The sequence below is a fragment of the Sinocyclocheilus rhinocerous genome, unplaced genomic scaffold (genome assembly GCF_001515625.1).
Source record: "Sinocyclocheilus rhinocerous isolate Xijiao unplaced genomic scaffold, SAMN03320098_v1.1 scaffold1537, whole genome shotgun sequence".
Lineage (NCBI taxonomy): Eukaryota > Metazoa > Chordata > Actinopteri > Cypriniformes > Cyprinidae > Sinocyclocheilus > Sinocyclocheilus rhinocerous.
In genome coordinates, this window is record NW_015659384.1 from 69,904 (window position 1) to 94,376 (window position 24,473).

At 38.5% G+C, this 24,473-nt stretch overlaps 1 protein-coding gene across 2 annotated transcripts; it reads right to left on the minus strand.

Annotated features, from left to right (window-relative positions):
- Positions 1-420: 420 nt before the first annotated feature.
- On the minus strand, positions 421-23,023 carry LOC107723638 (proto-oncogene Wnt-3-like). 2 transcript variants are annotated; one of them, XR_001637943.1, is made up of 5 exons: positions 22,739-23,023; positions 9,783-10,024; positions 4,210-4,475; positions 908-1,971; positions 421-768 (listed from the first exon to the last, which is right to left on the minus strand). XR_001637943.1 is itself a non-coding variant. In XM_016532349.1 (4 exons), exons 1-4 carry the CDS (start codon positions 22,816-22,818, stop codon positions 1,492-1,494), a joined length of 1,068 nt encoding a protein of 355 aa, XP_016387835.1. In that variant the 5' UTR covers positions 22,819-23,023; the 3' UTR covers positions 421-1,491. The 2 variants fall into 2 exon arrangements, 1 of the variants encoding a protein (XP_016387835.1); XM_016532349.1 differs by having other exon boundaries at positions 421-1,971.
- Between the last annotated feature and the right edge of the window lie 1,450 nt (positions 23,024-24,473).

A 24,473-nucleotide genomic window follows, 5' to 3' on the forward strand; every position in this document is an offset into this window, starting at 1 on the left:
GAGCGTAGATGTGACTGGTGAGAGGGCTCCTTGGGGATCATGTGAGTGTGAAACTAGCATTGCGTAATTAAACTTAATTAATGGGAAGCGTATGGGACTGTCAGAACATGTCCTATGGAAACCTCCGCTAGTCTGTTGCAGCTTTGTGAAGCTGGTCTTTCTTTCACACACTCGAACCCACAGCAGTCCTCCACATGCAACACACTCTCATGACAATTCGCAAATTGGTGGCAACTTCGTATAAATTTGTAAGATCTTCGTACGATTTCATACAATCTGCTTATGCCACAATGACGGTTAGGTTTAGGGATGGACCCTCATTCTTTCTTTTTTCTAAAAATCGAACGTTTTCCTACGCATCAAATCGTACGAATTAATACAAAATCGCCACCTCGCAAAATTGTTGCGTTTTAAAAAAAAATGAAATTGGGTTGCCACTTCCCTCCTTTATTACCGTCCTATTTCTTTCCTTAACTATCCTCCTCCTGCTCACTTGTTCTCCTTCCTCTACGCAAACTTCTCATCAGGGAAGTGTTGAAACGGAGCCTTCACAGTCATATACGAGGAGCTTTATCAAAAAGATTATGTTAAAAAATAATCATCGTAATCTCTAGAATTAGTATACTCATTAGTAGTTTTGTAAGTGCAAATTTTACTGGTCGGGTGCACGTGAGCCCAGTGTGTGTCGTTGCATTCTGCTGTCATGCATTTCACCAGCTGTCCTGCACTCATCCAGGAGAGTTACCCATGGCTTTGCATGTACATGTTCTGCAAAAAAAAACAAAAAAAACTTTTGAAATTCAGAAGGTAGGCTACCCATGATGCCTTTTCCTGTTTGTACCGCCCACAGCATTCTACGCTAATATATCAATTGCATCCCTCCAAACTGCTGTATAAAGCAAATTACCAGAGTTTTTACGTAGAAAACAGCAATATGTCCCATGATTTGAACATGTATGATTATAGGGAATATGGTAGGAGTGAACAATATGTCCTTGGATTGGGAAACCTCGGGAGATCATGAGGGAAAACATGGGCATTGCATTGGATTCAGTAGTATAGCAGGGCATATTTCGAGACCCAGCGTTCAGTAGTTAACCGAGAGTTTCTCGTCATCCTCTCCCCCCTCCTCTTGTTCTTTAATGCGTGCCTAGTGTCATTGGTTGTATTTGAACATATCCTGTTTCGGCCCCTGGGCAGTAGTGCGAGATGATCAGAGAGATGGTGTTACAGATAAAGGAGACTGAATGATAACAAGGAATTTTTTTCTTTTGCAGAAATAATGCGTGCCACAAAAAAAGAGTGAGAGGAATGGCAGTAGTAACCATGATGCTCACAATGGGCATCTTTTGGGACGTGTAGATCAAAAAGGGCACATTAGTAAAGGGTTCTACCACAGAAGTGCCACTATCTTGTGTGTGTTCTCAGTCTCTCCCTCTCTTTCTCTCTCTTTCCATCCTTTAATATCCACCAGTCCTTTTCTTCCCGCACTTATTTACATGTGTGCACATCGTAGACCCTCACACACTCCTGGCAGCTGACGTAGCAACACCAGTGGAAGATGCAGTGGCATTTCTCCTTGCGTTTTTCTGTCCGTGTGTTATGGCCACGGCCACAGCATAACAAGTCACAGCCCTCGATGCCGTGCGACGACACGTTGCAGATGCGGTCACGGGTGCCAAACGAGCCCGTCTCTGGGTTCGGCTCACAGAAGTTGGGCGATCCCTCGTAGTATACCAGGTCTCGTTCTGTGGGGTGCTTGAAGAAGGCGTATTTGGCCCGTAGGGTTTCCACCCAGCCTCTTGACTCCCGGTGTTTCTCCACCATCATCTCGGAAGCACTGTCGTACTTGTCTTTCAGGTAGTCCCCCAACAGCCTGAAGTCAGGCTGAGCCCACCAACAGGTCTTGACTTCGCAGCTGCCTGACAGTCCATGGCACTTACAGCGCAGGTGCATGTTTTCTAGGATGGTCTGAAAAAGAGAAAACATTGGAAATTGGTATTAGTTTGCTGTTATCTATCAAGGACCATTTAAAATGATTGTGATTTAGCCACTTAAAAGGCCAGTTGCATTTCTTATTATTTCTCTGCCAGATGCTTTTCTTTTATCCATTTATCAACAGCCAACAGTAAGCAAATTTTGCGTGAAATGTTGCTTTCTGTTTGAAGAACTATAGCATAAAAGCAGTATCCCAATTGCAGTCATGCTGCATATGATTCTAAATATCATCGCTCCAATTACCTGCTATATTCAACTTCTGGCTTACGTCCAGACAGCTATCTTTTATTGCCTAAATATTGCCCGTGTTGTCACCCTGTCCTTTCTAAAGCAGATTTTTAAATCAGGATCTACATAAGACTCCAACAACCTGGACTGCAACTTCTTCTGCATGCTCTCAGGCTCAGGCCACAGGTGTTGTTCAGGTGCTGAGCGTGCAGACAGGCCCTTGCATTTCTCGGCTAATTCTCTTCTGAAGTCCCGCTTAATGGAGTTCGCCACAGGCACTATATGTCTTTGTTTTGGTTTGTTTGCCTTAATTCACTTGCTATATTTAGCTTCAGAATTCCCCAGCTGTGGCGGAAGGCAGGTGTTTGCAGGTCCCTTGGGGTCTAGTTGGGGCCGCTGACATCATGTCCCGAACTCTTTGGGCCCTGGGCGGGTCCCTCAGGCTGTGTCGAAACAATGGAGTACGCGAGGGTCCTGCCAGGGCCGACTGTCTCAGTGCCTGCTCCTGTGGTCCCTCGCTGATCAAAGCGGCGTTCTGTTGCAGTGTGGTCTCGCCTTTTGCCCCTTAAGCACCTTTAGCGCAAAGACTCCAAGTCATGACAGCAGCAGTGACGGGCTAAACCCTGAACCCCAGTGTTATTCTTCCCTCCCTGCCTTCTGCAAACCACCAACTGAGTGTCACGGATTCAGTACAGATGCAACTTATGAGAGGCATGAAAGGATAAGAGAGGTAATTGCCCAGTAATTTCTCATGAAAATACCAGTTTTAAAGTTGAAAGTCTCTCGGAAAAGGGATCAGGAGATATTTGACAGATCTGCGGTGCATTAACACCTTTGTGAACTGTTGGGTAGGACCCACCCAGGAGCGGCACAAGTACAGCTTTGTTCTTTGTTTGGTTATCATGAACCTGCTGGCTTAAAGGTGAAGTGTGTAATTTCTGTGGTACTACTGGAATCACAATCTGTTTCAATGGTCCGACTGGGACAAAAACAACATTTTGCTCAGCCAATCATGTGAATTTGGGACGGAACTAACTGTTTGTCCGAGCAATGACAAATGGAGTATGTGAAAGCAGCAATTATTTTGCATTTCTGTTTGGTATGGTGTGCAAATTACACACTTTACCTAAAGTGATTTCACAGATATGGTGTGTTTTCTCAGCTTTTCTCTTTTCACGTTACATATGTCTCCCTTCGTCATGTAAAAAGTGGACACAGTATTAAGTTTAAAAACTGTGATGATCATATCCATTGGTGCTAAGTATAAGGATATTATATATACAGTATATATATAGAAGGATACTTAAATAAAGAAATACACAATAAGGCTTTAAGTATGTAGACACCAAAATGTCATACCTTGGAATTGATTGGGGTCAAAAGTTAAATCTAAGAGCGTGTCCACTACAAGGTAGTCAAAAAATTTGGGGTCAGAAGATTTTTTAAAATTATTATTTTGAAAGAAGTCTCTTATGTTCACCCAGGCTGTATTTTGTTTCTAAAACACAATTGAATTTGTTCAAAAACACAATAAAACAGTAATATTGTGAAATATGATATTTTCAAATAGGTTTTCAATTTTAATATATTTAATTAGTTTATTCCCGTGATTGCAAAGCTGAATTTTCAGCATCATTACTCCAGTGTCACATGATCTTTCAGAAATCATTCTAATATGTTGATTTGCTAGTCAAGAAACGTTTCTTATTATTATCAATGTTGAAAACAATTTTTGAAGTAAGACAAATTTTTTCAGGATTTTTTTATTTTTGTTATTAATTAAAAAGAATAGAATTTATCTGAAATAGAAATCTTCTGTAATTTTATAAATTTCTTTACTGTATTTTTTTGATGAAGTTAATACGCCAATACCCCAAACCTTTGAATGTAGCGTACATACAGAATTGTTCATAAAAAATAGCATAGAATATTTTCCATCAACATTATATTTGAAATCAGTTAAAAAGATCATGAGTCTCTTACCATCCGTCCTGCCTCATTGTTGTGTCTGTTCATGGCACTCCGAGCATCTGGTCGGTTCTCACGAGCGTCTGCAAACTCTCGGGACACCAAAACCCCAAACTCTGCATCTTCACTGCAGCCACCCCACTTCCATCCTTCTCCCGGCGGACCTTTATGATGGGAGTCACAGCCGCACATTGTGGAGGTCCCCTCTGCACATGAACGGGTCACTGCAAACGCCACTCCAGCTGACGCAATCGCATGAACAAATGCAGACTCTCTTGTGGCTAAAGAGAAGAAAGAGATTTTAAAAAAATGACATTTGAGTAAACATTTCTTCATGTTATGGCTATAAGTTTTCCTTGCTCTGACAGACACATGTCCTTCTCCAAAACCTAGAGAGTTGCTTAGTTATGTTGCCTTTTAAAGGGATAGTTCACTTTTATTCTGTGGAACATAGAGATGATATTTTGAGAAAAAAGTTTTCACAAGTGTTTTACCTGTATTTTAAGTGACACCTTGAATTGTGTTGTGTTTTATAGTTAAAAGAAATGTCTGTAAATTTAACAGATAATGTCCTGGCTGAGATTTAACAGTACGTATTCTAATTTAAAAAAAAAAAAAAATTTCTTACAGTGTAAGTCATACAAGTTTGGAACAACATGAGAGTGAGTAAATGATGATGGAATTTTAATTTGTGGGTGAAAAACAGCATTGTGTGTATTATTATCGGAGAAGGCAGTCCCAGAATGCACTGCAATGACCTCGGACAAGGTGTGAGAAATATTTATTGCAAATAAAGTCATATTTCTTTTACTACCAAAAAGTATCAATAAAAGTAGTTAATTATTAATAGATTATTTTACCCAATGATTTTGAATGCACTATATATTTATGCTTGTTGCAATACAGCTGACTCTTTAAAACTTTTCAAGAGTCTCCAGTGCTGTACTCATGGCACATGGTGTTGCTGCATATCTAGAGAATTCCAAATCAGTCATTTCTGGTACCATAACAGTTAGGATGCTGCCTAGTTATGAAGTCCCTGTATTTAGACAGCGAGACAGCTCACTCTGTTTTGGAACTGAGTCTATCATGTGGCTCTTGTAAAAGGTTTGAAGGAGATCCCTGCCTCTTTAACTGTGGCCCTCCCAAAAGTCTCTCATCTATCTGTGCTGTGACTTCAGGGCATGGATCATTTTCTGTGATGAGCTCTGGAATATACTGACGAGGTGTTTGAGTGCTGCGCTGTAAACGTCTCTGACAGCACCGGGACGATTGTTGATCATGTCACTTGTGGCTAATGCAGCCTGAGGTTTCACTGACGCTGTGTCATCTCAAAGGTGTGCTGGTTTCTCTCTGGATAATGTTTCGGGAGCCCCCCTCCCGTCCCCATTCTCCCACCCGTCCAAGCCCCGCGGCCACGTGTGTGAAAGCCAGCAATAAGTCTGCGTGTTTGGTTTCTGAAGGCATGTTCTGAGAGATGGAGTTACGCCCCCTTTGAATGCAACAGCTTATTATGTAACCAGACACCATCGTTTCACAATCGCAGCACACTTACTGTGGCTCACCAGTTCTCTTGGTCCCTACAGGAAAAACTGCTACCCAACCACCCCATATGACAACATCACCCCAAACATTTAAGTGCCTCTAATGACAGTGGTTCTCAGACTGAGTTTGTCAGGGATCAGTAAGGCCTATAATGGTGTAAGATTATCTAAAGGAGTGCCCACACACATGGAATATGCTGGTGTATTGTGGGTAATGTGTGACCAAAACAAAGCGCCTTTTCACAATGTTGTGTTTAGATGATGAATGTCATGGTAACGTGTTATCATTCTAGTACAACAATTTTGTAATTCTGTCCAGCACTCTCCAGCATTCTTTTTTTCCTTTTTGTCCTCCTGAGCAAAATCTTGGATGTATTTTGATGTTTCATCTGTTTTTGCTCATGCAGTAAAAGTCATTGGGGTTCAAAATATCATTGGACACCACTGACTAATTGTGGGAGGTGAACTATCCCTTTAAATCCCATAATACACTGAAACAAGCTCAGTGAAAAAGAAATCCATAATGGTGGATGAGGCAAGAAAAAAATATTTATAATGAATGTCATTCAATACAAATTGTTTAATTTACAATTTTTTGTGTGTGCTGTATATTTTAATACTTGGTTGTGGTGTATTTTGCCCTTAGGTTAGCAACATGCTAATGGCAAACTATTGAAATGTGAGTCAAGCTGTAGTGCACTTAATTATAGTAGTAGAAATTTCCTTTTCAGTCGATTATTACATTCCATGACAGTTAGGATGCTTTCTTAGAAGGGAGTTGCCTATGTAGACAGTAGTAAGGTAGCTTACTAGGCTTTGGAATTCTGACCTGCTAACCACAACTGTCAAAGCAACAATCAAAATTGTGATTTTTTAGTAAATGTTTACTAGTTTTGAAGTCATCTACCCTGTGTCTGAATATGCCTACTTACCTACTATAGTAGGCATTAAACAGTATGTGAATTCATTAAACAATTTATGAGTAAAGTATCTGGATGACTTACTACTTTGACAGATTCTGAAGTGCACATCCAATGTCACAAGTCACAATACAAAGCCAACATGGCATATGTAGTGTGCCTGGATTTCATTCATACTACACGTTCATACTATACATAGATTTTTTAACACTCGCAGAGCTCATTCCTTATCCTCAGTATGAGTTTTCAAACTCAACTACTGTATGTGTTAGTGTAGTCCTGAAAAACGAACAAAATTAGCATTTAGCAGATATCCACATTTAAAACTTTCAGTCTTCCTCTTCCAGGAAAATAGTGATGACTCATTCTGCACTACACAGATTTTTGTCCAGTCAGATGCTCTTTAGAATGAGAATGTCACTCCTATATCTACAACTGATTAGCAAGTAGCAAATTATGGTTCATGAGTGTGACGTAACTAAAGCCGTATGCTATTGAGGCTAATCCTTTTGAATATGTCCCTCTCAAACTTCCTGTTTCGACAGGAAATGCATAAACACTGGAGCAAAAACTGTGTTTGACAAGCGTTTCACAGGGTCTTTAAGTCATTATGGACTTTTGATGCCGTCTAGCTGTTTCTTATGAATTTGCAGACTCATCTCACCCCTCGTATTCTTGTTTTATTCTTGCAGGAAGTTCATGTCCGCACACATAGACAAGCAGTCCTTTTTAATAAAGGTTGTGTTTGGGCGCGCACCTCTCTGGGTTTGCGGCCAGAAGGAGGCCCAGTTGGTTCTGGCAGGCCCAGCTGGGTTCACCACAACAGAGAACTGTGAGCTCTGGGCCCCAGGAGCCCTGGCCAAGGGCCAAGAAGAGCGCAGCTCCCGCTACCTGCTGGGTCCATGAATCCGCCTTTGTCTCTGTGTTGTCACACCGTATTACCCACACAAAAGGGCCCAGCACCCCGCACCCCATAGCCCAGTTCAGCGCTGCCCAGAGCAGGGGCTGGCATTCCCAAAAGGAGCACCCCCCCACCTCCTGGGACACACATACACAAAACACACATACATCTCATCCCAGCCACTATGCCAAAATATTCCTAAGCGTTAAAAAAAAAATAATCCAGTGAGGACCAATCAACCCAATCCGAACGCATGCAGAGAACCTTCTTCCTTATCTTCACCTCGTACTGTCCGTCTCCTTCATCGTCTCCTCATCCCCCTCTTGAGTTCCCCCTGCCTTCCACCTCTCTTCCTTCATGATGGGGAAGGATGGGAGATTCCCTTTCAGCCTGCTTTCATGACACAGTCAAAAGGGCGTGTGAATGGGGCGTCCGTGGGAGCCGGGCGGTAAGAGGAACACAGGGATGGCTCATACTGGCCTTCATGCACAGTAGGGGTCGAAGTGAACCCTCTAGCCCTTTTCTATTGCTTGTAATCTCATTTGGCCTCCCTTCTCTTTTTCTCTCTCTGTCTCTCCCTCACTCACTGCCTGTTCCTGCCAAGGTCCTGCACTGCGGCTAATTGCTTTAGCATCTTAACTGTCCAGCATGTATAGGTATGTCCTAGTTTGTGTACCCAGTTCGTGTACTGCTTATACCCGGATGATGCACTTATTTAACTGAAAAAATGAAACATGGAATGTTGGGCACTTAGTGTGCTCAACTTTCATAGCTTTCCTTATGTAGCCGAGGGGCTATCAGACTCCGATGCTGTATGACAAAATAACCTTCTAAAACTCATACACTAGATGGTAGAGTACATAGTGCATAGAAAAAGTGCATTTGAAACACAGCTTATGTGAATTTTGTGAGGGAGAGACCTATTAGGGTGCTTTCTGTCATGACTGAGAACCAATGTTCTGTTACATCAATTTATTTAAGAAGTGATTTTAGTAAAGTTGTCCTTGTGCGCTTCACCTCAACCATTCACATCTAGAGTATCAGAAAATGTATGGACAACCCAACAAATGTAACTTCAATCAAATATAGCAAGATGTGCATAGAAATTGAAAATGTTACACTACTACATGGACTGTTTTCCATGAATCATTTGATTTTCAATTTTTTCAATTGAAAAAGGAAGTTTGGGTGGGACATATCAAAGGAATTGTTCATTTTTATACTGACTGAAGTGGCAAATCAATTTACTAATTTAATAATAAAAAAACAAAAAACTTTATATCTGATACTAAACATTAAAAAAAATGCATAAACATGTATTAATTTAATGTCAAAATATATAAGATTTAATTAAAAAGAAATTAAACCAGTGAAAACTGTCCTTGTGAAAACATTAGCTAAAATAGGACTTTTAGGTAATATTAATATTAGCTAAACTACAGGATTTAAATTTATTTTAATATGTATTTATTTTAATATGTTTTAATATGTATAAATCTACTCTAATTTAAATGTATGTGTTTTGGAGACTATTTTACGATGCTGACTTACATGTAGCTTGTTGTTCTGAAAACAGAATGTTACACATTCTGACTAGCGTGGCTCCTTGTGATTTTGTTTGATTGTCCGTGCTGTTATACAGTAAATTGTACTATTATATTTATGCTGCGGATATCACTAATTCATCTCATATGTGTAGGATCTGTTTGAGTAATTAATTATCGCACTGAAGTGGTTCAGTTTAAAGCATGCAGCTATTTTAGCTAAAGTGGAGTAATCCCCAATATACTATGATTACATTATTTGAAACATTTTTCTAAAAACATTATAAAGTCATTAATATCTTGCAGTGTTACTTTTCTCATCATATTTTTCGCAACAGTATTTTTAATACTAGTAATACTAGTAATAATAGCACATAGACCAGTGATCCTCAAATCTGGCTTGCGAGATCCACTTTCCTGTAGAGTTTAGCTCCAACCCTATAATCAAACAAACCTACCTGTGTTTTTCTAATGATCCTTAAGACATTGATTAGCGAACTCAGGTGTGTTGATTAGGGTAGAGCTAAACTCTGCAGGAAAGTGGATCTCACGAGCCAGATTTGAAGATCACCGACATAGACTAAAAGCAGTTTCGATATGTATAGAATTGAATTATTTTCTGTAATTGCAATTTAAATACTATACATTTTGTAGACTGGTGTGTGTTGTTAACCCATACCTTTATCAAGTACAGGTCCAAATATTGCTAGATTGTCCTTGATAGTGGTGCAGTTCCACCTGCGGCCTCGGAACTGGTGCTGACACTCCTGGATTCCCAATTTGACACCCTCTGCTACACTGGGCATGATCTCAATGTAATTGCGGCAAAAGCGCAGTTGTTTTGGCACCAAACCAGGTATGGAGCCACACAGGATGGGTTGGGAGCCTAGGGATGAGTACTGCTGCCCAAGGGCCAGGGACCTGAAACACAAGTGTGAAGATTAAAGCCAACTCTGGGCACACCTAAGATATAAGTCTTCCGATGGAGTACAGTTGTTCATAGTGATTATGTAATCGAATCATTTACTTGATGTGTATTTTTGTCACGATTATTATGGTTTGTATAGTTTACATGTTCGCTTTAGTATTAGATGTTGATTGGATGTTAGTGTTGAAAGTTGTGATCTAGTCAGTTATTATAGTTATTATATACTTCTCGTAAATGACCACTTATATCCACTGCAAGATTTTGTGTGTGTGTGTGTGTGTTAGAACATTTATATCTTTGCTGATCTGGTTTTTAACCCAAATCTCTCTGTGTGTGTGTGTGTGTGTGTGTGTGTGTCATTAGATATTTGGCTGTTTGCAAGTGGATGCATGTGTGTGGTTGTTTGCAGTAGATGAGCTGACAGAAGATTCCTCAGAAATTTACTTCTTTTCCAAACAGTGAGTAGCTCAACGGTTTCATGAACACTTTATGGAAACAGGCCCAATCTATTAGTTATTCCAGAAACGATACTTTCACACTGGTAATTAATCTTATTGGCTTCTTTCTCTGTCCAAGATAAGAATAAGGAGATCACACAGTTTTAACGTCGTCCTTGTTTTGACATGCATACTTTATTAATACTGTAGGTGTAACCCTCCTTTAGCTCTCATTGCTGTTTATTGCTTTTTTTTTTTGAATGTGTGTGTGTGTTATTGTCTCTTTGATAACATATGCAGAACACACACGCTCTGTCTTGAGCTGTAATAAGTCAAATATTCAGTGTTATAAATCCTGTGACGTTTGGAAAAGATTCAGTTGTACAGCAGAGGAATCTATTAGCAGTTCTGTCCTCATTTTCTCACAGACGATGCTATAATACATATCTGCATGAACCTCTGAACCCAGTGACAACTAATCTGTAAAATGTCGCAGTCTGTAAAAAGCATTTAAAAATGTATAAAACAAAAGTTCAGACTCTAAATTGTGATCATATGAGCCGATGTAAAAATATATTGGAAAATGCAAGTACTGTAAGTGCAAACTTCTGACTACACATTCTACATTCTATATTAATGCAGCAAGCTGTTATATTGCCTGGCAACCACTAAAAAGCCAACAGTTTGTATAATAAACTATATTATTTTGCAGAAGAATTGTTTATTCTGAGTAAATCAAACAAACTTTTATCATATTGCCATAGCTGACTTTTTTTTTTAAACTATACATTTCAGGTTAAAGTCACAATGAAAGAGAAGTAGTGACAGATCTTTTCTACCATATTGTGAAGTACATCAGAGTGAAACAGTTTACACTGAAACACTTAATTCTGTCCATCCGTTGTTGATTGGATGGAGGCAAATCTGAATGTGGGTTTGCTGTCTATAGTAAGAAATGGGCAGAATTTCTGTTTGGATTTTCCAAACAGAGTGGATTTTCTGTTTCCCGAAAGTGCTTGTTAACGTTATCACATTGTTCTAAAATGTCCCGACTTTGCTCACACAGTGTAGAACAACTTTTTCAACCATTTCCCCCCCTCCTTGTTACACTTGTTTTGCTCCCAGTCAAAATGACCGGCCTACAAAAATATGCTTATAAATTTTTTGCTGTTCCATTTTATTACCACATATTGGATTCAGTTTTTTTTTAGCAACTTGTGCTCTTTCAATTAGCACAGGTTTTGTATCAGTTTTTTTGTGTGAACATTGTTAAAATGACTCACAAATATATATATATTTTTTTTTCATGCAAGTTGACAAAAACATTGATTTGGTGATAATACAACATAATGAGAAATTTACAAACTATGTTAAATTATGTAAAGAATTTCAACACGGCACAAGGATTTAGCAGACTAAATTATTGGGAGAATTCAGAAGTTTCACCAGAAGATCGGGTTATGAAATTTTGAGTAAGAATTACAAGGTAAAAAAAATAAAAAATAAAAATGAATAAATGTAAAAAAAAGAAAAGAAACACATTTATGGAAGAATTACTGACAATAAGATCAATAAAATGCATTTAGAAAACAAATGGTAAATTTTCATTTCATACTGACTTCAGGGGGGATCAAGGCATCTCTTAAAGGGGTCATATGATGCGATTTCAAGTTTTCCTTTCTCTTTGGAGTGTTACAAGCTGTTCGTGAATAGATAAGATCCCTAAAGTTGCAAAGACTAAAGTCTCAAACCCAAAGAGATATTCTTTATAAAAGTTAAGACTCGTCCACGGCATTTTTTGGAGGACTGTTTCCTGTAGACTACAATGCCGGCTGTTCTGACTCACAGACTGTAAGTACGTTTTCATATTTAAAGAATTTGCCACTGATGATTCAAACGCGAGTTTTGGGCAGTGTAGAGTAGCACTTGTTGTTTGTCATTTCTCTGATCACAAATGCAGACATGGTTTTATGTTTACGCTGCCCGATGCAACGCAACGCGTAAAAAGACAGTATAAGTCATTATAATCAGTAATTATGTCCCCACTGGATGCAAAAAATGCCTCATTTATAATGGGTTTTAATGTTTTTGTCTCGTCGCTCGACTCGCTCCGGGACACGGCATCTCAGTATGGTAGGGGCGTAACATTTCCGTCACACGCTTGAGGTATTCGGCCAATCACAACGCACTGGATAGCTGGCCAATCAGAGCACACCTCGCTTTTCAGACCGTTGAGCTTTGTAAAAATCGACACGTTTCAGAAAAGCGGGCATAGAGGAGAAACAATAATGCACAGTATGTGGAAAATAATGTGTTTTTTAACCTTAAAACGCATAAACACATTTCATTACACCAAATACACAAAATAATGTTCTTTTTAGCAACATCATATGACCCCTTTAAGAACTTCTATGAATTCTATAAAGGGAATTCTCAATAAAAGCATCTCTACATTGCCATATATATATTTTTTTTAAACCTGTGAATTCAGAGTGTGCAAAGACAGTATTCCATGCTTTTATGATGAGATATGCTGCCTGACAGCGCTGACATAGATGCTGTCTTGTGGGCCAGAGGTTTACCTGGTTCCTCCTTCAGGCCAGTGGAGGATCACACATTTTAGAGATCAGCCGCTCACGATGACCTCAGGCCCCCCGCGGGGTGCAACCCTATCACAGCGCCAGTCTCTCTGACAGATGAGTGTACTACTGCACCCCTCACACACAAAAGCACCAGCATTGAAGTCAGAAGAGAAAAATCCCCCTCAGAGGCTTTTCGGCTTCTCTTTTGCTCTCCTCCCTCGCTCCAGTCGCACATTCTCTCTGTTTGATGTTGTGTGAAATCATGAACACAGAGCTGGGAGATGTTAACGGGCTGCCAGGTATCAGAGGAGGTGTGAGAGGTGAGTCTTTGTATCAGAGGAGCCAAGAGTCTTATGTCGAGATTACTTGTGCATCTTGCTGCCTTTGATGTATCATATGGGTGCGTCACCGCTCTGTCAACTTTGTCAGGGAGTTGATGTCATAACGCTGATGTTTGTGTCCGTTTGGAGGTGAAAGTGGAAGCGTTCAAACAGCTGAGACAGTACATGTCTCTCCATTATGTAATATTTAATTCTAAAGGCTCCCTAATGTCCACACAATATTTGAAGGCCCCACATATTTACTCTGGTATTTCTGTTGTATTATAACAGCATTATTTGAAACTCCAAAAACTGGCAGTGCAAAACATTAAATAGATTCAAGATTCTGATTCTGCATGTTTTATAATATAAACAGTAGTTATTGGGGGGGGGGGACCTGGGCCTCAAAGCGCGCGTACAATCAGATTTGTTCCTAAATTTCATATCAGTGTTAAAAGAGAGGAACAAATTGTTTTTATGCATACGCCAGCTGAAGAGCACGTGTACAAAGTTTTTGTGTGCATATAACAGTAATTAAAATAATCCAACATTGTTTATTAAAATGTAAAAATAAATAGACAATCACAATATGCAATAATATTGTTATATGTGCAAATGAGCAGCTGCTTTGTGATAATTACTTTGCTGAAATAAAGTAATTAATAATATATGACTTCCTGAAAAAAAAGTAAAATAAAAATATATACATGTACATACATGCATAAAGGGATATATATCTGTGGACATTCTGTTGATGCACTTGTTCACATTGCACTTCAATATAAGATGAACTACAATTTATAAAGTGGGATGCAAGTGTGAAATCTTTAGTGCGTATTGACGTTTTACAAAATGTTGTAGAAACATTTCAGAAATGGTTGTACTTTTACATTTAGGATCATTATAACCATGTCTTTATATGACCATGTCTTTATAAGATTTATAATTTTTTTCTTGAATCTTATTTCTGTGTGTGTGTGTGTGTGTGTTTAGGATTTTAATTAAGTGTTAATTGATTGTGAACCACTGTCTTGAAGGGATAATTCAACCAACAAAGAAATGTATGACTTCGGTTCATCTCTGGGACATTAAAGAAAATATTTTGAAACACCTTTATTGATCCCACGGTAACACTTTATAATAAGGTTCCATTTGTTACTATATTTAATGCATTAACAATGAGCTATTGATTTGTTACAGCATTTATTCATCTTTATTCACGTTAATTAATAAAAATACAACTGTTCAATGTTAGTTCATGTTAGCTCAGATCCATTAACTAACATTAATAGGTACAGCTTTTGATTTTAATAATGTATTAGTAAATGTTTGAATCAACATTAACTAAGATTAATATATGCTTAAGTATTTTTCATTGTTAGGAGTTAACTAATGTTAACACATGGAACCTTAAAGTGTTACCGTCTACACAATGAAAGTCAAGTCAACATTTGGACCCCATTGACTTCCATTGTTTAAAAAAACAGACAAACTGAGATGTTAATATATATATCTTTTGTGTCCCACATAAGAAAGTTTTGGAATGACATGAGGGTGAATAAATGATGACAGAATTTTTTGGGGGTGTACTTTCACTTAAAGGAAGAGCAGTGAACTAGTGCCTGTTCTTTTTTTGCCTGTATTTATTACCATAATTCCATCCAAGAAGCCATGGCTACAGTATGACATCTTTTATAGTGTGTCATTCATTTACTCCACCATGTATTATTCCTATCAGCTTGGATTATTATTTTCGAAGTGTCTGAGAGAAACCCCGGCCCCTTACATAGGAACTTACTGGAAGTGGAGCCTGTTTTTCTGCTGTGTTTGCTGAGTGAGTAAATGACATAATTACACATCTGCTTGCAGCATAACTATCCATTAATCTCTCACCCATGTGGATGATTAGTGTGTTGGTGTGTTGTGTTGAATTGTGGATCAGCCTGTCTCTGCCCTTGACAGTGTCTATGTACGAGGTAGAAGCTCTAATTAGATATGGATGTGTTTTTGATGAATTTAACCGATTTTGACTTTGATACAGACCCGAGCGTGCTTTCATTGCATGCTTCACGTCCTCAGTGATCTGTGGTTTGGCTGGTTGTGATCTGCACCATTGACTCTGAAGTGGACGAGAAGAGGAACGCGTCAGTGTGGGGGGATCGCAAACACATAAATACGCACCAAAACTGTTTCGAGGAAAGAAGGGTGTGGCGACACAACCGAGTGGGGAATACAAACATTGGGTTGATGTGAGTTGCTAATTTGTCTGCTGGAATCTGCTACTGCGAGGAGACACAGTGAAGCTTTAGGGTCTAGCAGGTGCTTGTCTGAGCAGGTTTAGGGCCACCTCTAGCCTTCAGCTCACTTTCCGTGCTGCTGGGTGGGTGGTGACTGCAGTGCAAGAAAATAATGACGCAAGCATTAATGAGCCATTGCAAACCATAGCTACAAGGATTATGAAGTGAGGGAATTCCTCTCTACACAAAACGGAGAAATGTTATTTTGCCATTGGCTAAAGATTAAAGGGATACCCACCCAAACATTAAGTCTCTTGAAAATCTCTTTTCAGTATAATGAAAGTGAACGAGGAGTTATTAACACATTCTAAGAAAAGGATGTAAAATAAGGCCCAATGTACTAAAGGAAGGAATTTTCTGTATTAGGCAAGTTTTAAAATTCTTTTAATTGGGCTGTTGTGTTCCCATTCATTATAGTTGCGTGTAATTTTAATTTTAATTTTTCAGAATTTCTCCTTTTCTGTTTCACACAAGAAAGACATACAGAACAGAGTCATACATGTTTGAAATGACATGGGTGAGCAAATGATAACATAATTGTATTTTTTTTGCATGAAATATCCCTTTAAGCTTTTTTGCTCACCCTCCAAATAAAACCCTAAACAAAGCATATTATAATGTCAGTTGCCAACTGTTTCAGCTCTCATGCATTCACCAGCTTCTCCAAAAAAGTGGGAGATGAGGCACCTGTCTATGACCACACTGCTGAATGTTCTGTTTTTGTCCAGAGGCAGAAGAAATAAGAAACTCTTTGAACTTGTGAGTTTTTGACATCCAACCCCTGGAGCTCTTGAGGTTGATGCCTTGTTAAAGCTGTGTTTGAGTTCATTACAAGGCCACAGCTTTGGCCTGCTACCCCAGGTCCCAGACAGGTCAGGGAACATTCACCACACATTCCTGGCCAGAGCTGCTTGGAGATACACTGAGGTGTGTTTTAAACCAGAGATCTTAACATTTAGGCCGCTCATCCAAATATAAAGCTTTATCAAGTACTCTCATGTCTCATCACACCTTAATGCTTAGTGTACTCCCATAATGCATCTGTGCCTGTCCGAGCAGCATGCGCTCCATCACGACTTTGACTTCACAGCAAAGAGATTAAAGTCATGGCTTATTCAAATCCCAAATGTTGGTCAAGATCGACAGCATGCTTAAAGATCTCTGTATTGTTAGGTATGGATCTCTGCCCTTTCCTCAACTCATACTTGACATTTTAAGACAGGAAGCAGGAGATAAGAGATTTTTGGAAAATAACACACACCTTTTTGTGCCAAATGTATGGAAAGCATGTGTGCCTTAGGCTGCATGACTGAAGAGAGGTTCAGAGAGAGAGAGAGAGAGAGAGAGAGAGAGAGAGAGAAATGGGGCGGAAAGGGATTAGAGAGAGAATCATCTTGTCATAATCAGTTCCCCTATTGAATGATGGAACATTTGTGTAATTTAACAAATGTCTCTAATTTAAATGTCAGTAAAATGGTCTACAATTGATTAATTTACAATTTCCCAATGGGCAATACAGTGGGCCATACAGTATATTGTCCATTTCAGAGTCTTGTGGTACATTACAGTATTTATGGAAAGTATCACTTGAATTTTCAGAATCATATTTGGAATTTTATCAAATATTCCAAGTTGTATCCATTTCAGTTTAATTATATGCTGCTTTAATTTTGGTCAGTTGCCTTATTATGACTTGAGCTCATTTTCCACTAACTTAAAAAAGCCTTAAAAAGGAGAGAGAGAGAGAGAGAGAGAGGCTTGTTAGCCTGAGGATGGGGCTTTTCCTCAGTCATTCTGTCAGAACAGGAACACAAGCTCCATCAACAGTTCAGGTTTTTTCCTGCCACACATCTGACTGGCATTTCAACTGCTCTGGGCTTATCAGATAAAAAAAAAAAGTAGTCAGAAACCTTGATAAATGTTCAAACCTGTTTTCTCTCTCTCAGTTCATGTTCTTTTCCTGATGACACCCCATGTACCCTTGCTAGTGAGAGAAGTTACACTAGAGTATTCATATTATAATCAGCAATAACTGCACTGCTGCAAATGTGTCATTGATTAATGCGTCTTGGGTGTCTGTTTTCTGTGAATTTTTCGTGGGAGGTGCCCACCCACTGGACCGTTGTCTGATATAATGATCAAAATAACTGTAGTTCCAAACTGTTGTTTATTTCAGTGGGAGAAATGGTTTTATTAAAATATTTTGTGGGCAGAATCAAATACAAGATTCAAATGGTAGCTAGCTAACTTAAGAAGCATACCGAGAGAGGACAACAGTAGTTGCAAGCATGTGAAGGCCATTTGAATGAAACATAGTAGCTGGTTTCTAACTGGTCCAAGCTGGCTTCCAGACTTCCTGAAGCCAGTTACCTCAGCTAGTAGTAGGTTAATGACAAGCCTAAACCAGATACCACATGCCAAAATACAACTACCAGCTTAAGCTTGATTTTCCAGCAGGGGAATGTTTTTTTTATGGTACTACTATTTGTGCAAGTCTCCAAGTGATGTAAGGGCAGTATGATAGCTTGTTGTCGTTAGCTCTATGCTAAACCTCAATCCTGAAACTGCTGGCCTGGTGCTGTAGTACGGAAATTACTGTGACATTACGGCTCTGTGGCTCTGTCTCCGGGAGCTGCTGCCTGTCACTGTTCAACTAGCAGAGCTGTCAGAGAGCTTTGACTCCACCAGCAGTCCCTGCGTAAGTGACCTGACACTTTTGATTAAAGTTGTGATGTATTACACAACTCCCTAAAGCCCTTCTAAAGAGAACTGAGATGGACTTAGAAGTTTGGTTTTCACCAGAGCCAAAATGTTTTTTTTCCCCCAATTCCATTCGGAAGCCTGATCAAACAGTAGCCAAATGTCAAAATGTGGTATTTGCAGACCGGGCAGTCTAATGTACTTTTATTGTTATTACAATGTTTAAAAATGTAATTAATATTTTGTAACTTTTCTACTAAAACTTAAAAAGATTTTCCTTTAATGAGAGAATTACGCATAGTGTACCTCCCACTTTTCTCTCTCTCACAGACACACACCAGCCATCTCTGTCTCATCCACTGTCACTATTTAATGTGTGTGTGTGATAGGATGACTTCAGAGATAACCTCAGGTTGTCTGGATGATCCAGAGAGCACAGGTGTTGTCCATACCCATTCATCATCGAACCCTGAATGAGGGTAACTGTGCGTTCTTCTTCTTAATCCAGTTTATTTAATAAGGCACCTCTGTGCATGCGTGTCAGTCAGTGAAAACAGTGGCATACTAAACCTTTTTCAGTGTCCTAACAAGCAAATAATCAAAATGAGTGCTTAGTGCTTTTAATATACAGTTATGTTGAGCAGAATTTTGGATCAATGAGATTTCACGGTAGACGGGGCCCACAAGTAGTTGTGACAAAAACTGTGATTTAAATAGAAGTTAGATGGTTTTTATTACTTTTTTCTATTTTTGCGTACACGATAAAGAACTTTTTTTTTTTTTTAGTTGACAGTAAAATAGATTATTGGAGCATATCTAAAAGAATGCTGAACTAATACTAATACTAATACTTTTTTTACTTCAGAATTTCACATTTAATTCAATGTGGGACTTGCCATTTCTTTGTAATTATTTATGAAATTTACTAGCCATTTCAAAAAGTGTAATTTGTTTTAAAGTAACCACCAATTTTTTTCCAGTTTACCTAAATCATCCCACACAATTGCTGTGCAACAATACAATTGACTGGTTTGCTACTGATATTGAACTAATACATTTGAAAACTAAAACTCTTCTGACCAGGTTTCTATCTGTTTCACCCTTCTTTTCTTAAGAGGCCCCCATTATCCCTGAACATCCTTGATCTTTTCACACTGAATTGCAGCTGGTGGATTTTCTTGCAGTATCATTAAAGCAGTGACACTGGCTGACATGCAAAGGGGGGCTTTGGTATGAAGGGTGTATAATGACATTCCTCTCTCGCAGAGATGAGTCAAGTCCCATTGAAGCCAGCAGGGGACCAGAGCAGGTCAGAATGCTGACTGGCCTCCCGATGCTGTCTCCTTCATGCCTATTCTCTCAAAAAAGAGTTTTCTGAATTTTAATTAATTCAGAATTAGAGTTTTATCTTAAGTGTTTGCGTATGTTGCCATCTGAAAGGACTCTTTCCTTTTGAGAACTAAGAATAAAAGCCTATATATTCTTAAATGTGAGCCACATTGTTGCAATTACAAAAAGAGCAGCTTAAAATCCATATTATGTGTTAAAAAATTTAAATTTAACTATCAGTTTAGCTTTTTAGCTAGTTTAGTTTTTGGCAACTTTATGAGTAAACTATAAAAAAAAACCGATAAAAAAACCTATAAAAAATTATTAAACTATAAAAAATATTTATAAAGGTGGACTTGTAAACCAATTAACCTCTCTAATATTTAAAAGTGTATATGGCTTTGAGTGGATCATTTCCACTGTTTTGACGGGTACTTCAGATAACAAGAGCTACTGAAGTGTTTCCAGGTCAAGCCGTGACTTGATCATCTGAGGTCAGGCCTCTTCTGAGCTGTTGTGTTGTAACCGAGCTGAGGTTCTGATAGATAACAGATGATCGGCGGTGGAAACAGCCAGCTGGATCCAAACGGATGCCGGCTTTGCGGTGCTGTTGTGGGAAGAAGCCACAAACACCTTGTTCCTTTCTGTCTGGTATTCGGAGTGACTGCTGATTGTGTCTCAGCTTGCTCATCATCTGTAATGCATGTGAAATTGAACAAAGCTAGACAGGCTGATCGCTTTCAATAGCTCTCCCTGCTTAAGACTGAGCTTAATTAGTTCATCTTGAGAGGATAAAGTCAGATATCAGCGGCCTGGTAAGCTGTTGAAACAGATTAGGGAAGAAATTGGCCTGATTATTGCAACACTGTTCGTCATAGATTTAAAGTCCATTCAGATGTGAAGGGATTAAAAGGAGAGGATCTACCAGGATGGATTAAAATCTCACTATAAGACACAAATACATTTGATTGACACCTTTAAAACAACTGAAAACACACCATTATCACTACTTATATGATGTTTTTTCTGTTTCTACTATAGCCTTTTTTATTTTTTAATATAAGTCAAGTTGATTCAGTCACATTATTATACTAAAAGTTATTTTATTGATTATTATTTAATTGTTATATTATATATTTTTTCCTAAAACAAATTTTTTAGGAATAAATGCCTGTGTCAAAATCATGAATTTGACATCAAAAGACAGATTCTGAATGTAGACATGAAAGCAAGATTTATTTTTATCACAAAAATTCATTGCATTTTAAAAATATCATCTATTACGTGTTGTGACATAGGACCACTAGTTTTGAAAGTTTTTGTTTATTTAAATCACTCTGTAAAGATATTTCACCTGCTACATATATTATTTTCTATTAATCTATTCCTGTTCTTTTTTAGGACCGCAGGTTCACTGATGGCGTTCAGGTAGAAGACAAGAAATGATGACGCATCTACCCATTTACCTGCAGCCATGTACGTTTTCGTATCGCTTTCTTTCTCACGCTCTCATTTTCTCTCCCCTCCACTATCAATTTATCCAAATCAAAGAGGTTAGGCATTATCAGTGGCTAAATATTACACCGTCGTCAAAGAAAACAGCTGCGGGTCAATGACTCGAGACTCCTTTGCTCTTTGTCAGTTTCTTCTGGTGGCACTAAACGCCAACATACGAGTGAAGCCATGCACATAATAATGCTTCAGCCCCATGGCCTTTGTGTGTGTGTAAGGCTATGAGTGCGACTGCATGTTTGGCAACTCTCGCTTCATAAACGAAACCAGAAGATGCTGGTGGTTTGGAACTAGAGTGCAGCGGGGACCACATGCTAACTGGGACTACTAAAGCACATTAGTTCTGACAAGTATTGTATCATGAGCCAGGGGGGCTTTTGTCGTACGCCTACACAAATATTTTTGCAAAAAGCCTCATGTTACAAGAGAACCTTGTGAGGTCAGTGGCATTTTGAGGATGGGGTAATTAGTGGAACTATGATATAATATAACATATCAGCACCATTCGGAGGTAAATATGATCTCTGCTGTCGCGAAATCTAATGAACATAAGAGCTTTAACAGGACTAGCCTAATGTCAAATCGGAATAACAGAATTCAAACAAATGGGAAAAATGACATTAAAATTTTTAAATAAATATTAAATTCTGTTATTTTTCAAACTTTAATATATTTTAGTAATATTGCAGGACTAAAGTAGTTAATTATTTAATTTGTTTATATATTTATATAGCTAAACTCAACCTATATATAAAATAATTTTATATATATTAAGTCTATGAAAGGTTTTGACTTTAGTTTCAGTTTTGAATGTCTTGATGTTATGTTTTGATTTCAAATGAATAAACTAAACAAATTACCATTATTAAAGCATGTGTGATATGTGTATGTGGACCATTTCAATATACTTTGCATAAATTATGCTGCAAAACAAGCTCTTATTTGGTTATTTGGACAATCAAAATCAAAAATTAAAATCGCAAATATGATTATAATACACGACACAGCGACTTTAGAGAAAAATAAATGTTCAAAGCAGCCTCGGGTTCATGGTGTAATGATACTCGGGGTTAAACCCCAATGAATTTATTGAGACCCAAGCCAAGGGACATCCACACTAATGCCCCAATTAACACTCCTAACACGGCTGGAGTGCTGAGGCTATTAGCGAAGACAACAATATACCCCATCCAGCAGCCTGCTGGCTGACACCTTAACCTAACCTTATCTCTGACAAACACGCTGCATTCATTTCACAACACTCCGAGTTTCAAAAACAGCCTCGTTCGAACATTCAAAATAAATGGAGCCGGGCGAAATGTGGCAGCGAGGAAAAAGACAGGCTAGCCTTTTCCGTCCCTCCAGTGGCTGAGGTTAAGATTCTTTGGACTGAGCCGAGAAGCTTTTTTCCACGCAGTCAACTGAAAGTGTTCTGTATTTACTGCCCTCTGAAAAATGATCACTGACCACCATTCTCCCCCAGTGCTACTGGAGAAAGTGATGCAGAAAGTGGGGATCGTTGCTACTCACCACCAGATGGGATAGCCTCCAAGCACCCGAGAGCTGGACAACCACATGCACATGAGATATCCAACCAGGTACAAATCCATGAGGTATGTCTTGTGTGGATGGAAATTGCTATTGATCAGTACATAGAATTCCTAGAGAGGGGCTGAAAATTAAGTTCCAGCCGGCAAGTCTTAAGGAAAAGATGGATGCTTGAGAGAATAATTAGCAATTTTGTGGTTTAAATGAAGGCAAAAAAAATCTCCAGGGTTTGCTGCTTCTTTGAGTTGGGTGAGGAAAGTGTGTGTGTCCCAGTAGTTAGGAGAGTAAGTGTCTCTTTCACACACTCGCGGTATTCGGAGTGATTGTGTCTCAGCTTGCTCGTCATCTGTAATGCATGTGAAATTGAACAGAGCTAGACAGGCTGATTGCTTCCAAGAGCTCTCGCTGATTAAGACTGAGCTTAATTAGTTCATCTTGAGAGGATAAAGTCAGATATTAGCGGCCTGGTAAGCTGTTGAAACCGATTAAGGAAGAAATCGGCCTGATTATTGCAGCTCTGTTCATCATAGATTTAAAGTCCATTCAGATGTGAAGGGATTAAAGGCAGAGGATCTACCAGGATGAATTAAATTCTCACTCTAGGACAAAAATACATTTGATTTACTCATTTAAAAAAACTGAACACACACACACACACACACACAATTATTACTGTTTATATTATATGTGACCCTGGAGCACAAAAACAGTCATAAGGGTAAAATTAGATTTTATTTTGAGATATATACATCTGAACGTGGAATAAATAAGCTTTCCATTGATGTATGGTTTGTTAGGATAGGACAATATTTGCCCGAGATACAACTATTTGAAAATCTGGAATCTGAGGGTGCGAAAAATCTAAATACTGAGAAAATTGCCTTTAAAGCTGTCTAAATGAAGTTCTTAGCAATGCATATTACTAATCAAAAATGAAGTTTCAATATATTTACGATAGGAAATTTACCAAATATCTTCATGGAACATGATCTATACTTAATATCCTAATGATTTTTGGCATAAAAGAACAATCGATAATTTTGACCCATACCATGTATTTTTGGCTATTGCTACAAATATACCAGTGCTACTTACGACTGGTTTTGTGGTCCAGGGTCGCATATTACTTCTGTTTCTAATATAGCCTATTTTTAAGGTTGATTCAGTCACATTATTATACAAATAGTTATATTATTGACTATTATTTGTATTATGTTATTATTTTTGGACTAAAACTAATTTGTTAGGAATAACTACTAACCAAATGTGTGCCTGTGTCATGTAAAATCATGAAGTTGATTTTGTATATAGACACGAAAGCACTATTTGTTTCATCACATTTTGTTACATAGCACCACTAGTTTTTGAAAGTTAATGTCTATTGAAATCCTTCAGTAGAGCTATTTCTCCTGCTACATTCAAATTATTTTCTATTAATCTATTTCTGTTTTTTTTTAGGACTGCATGTTCACCGATGCCATTCAGACTCCTTCAGATAGAAGACAAGAAATGATGACGCATCTACCTATTTACCTGCAGCCATCTACGTTTTCGTATCACTTTCTTTCTCACGCTCTCATTTTCGCTCCCCTCCACTTTATCCATTTATCCAAATCAAAGAAGTTATGCATTGTCAGTGGGTAAATATTACACCTTTGTCAGAGAAAACAGCTGCGGGTCAATGACTCGAGACTCCTTTGCTCTTTGTCAGTTTCTT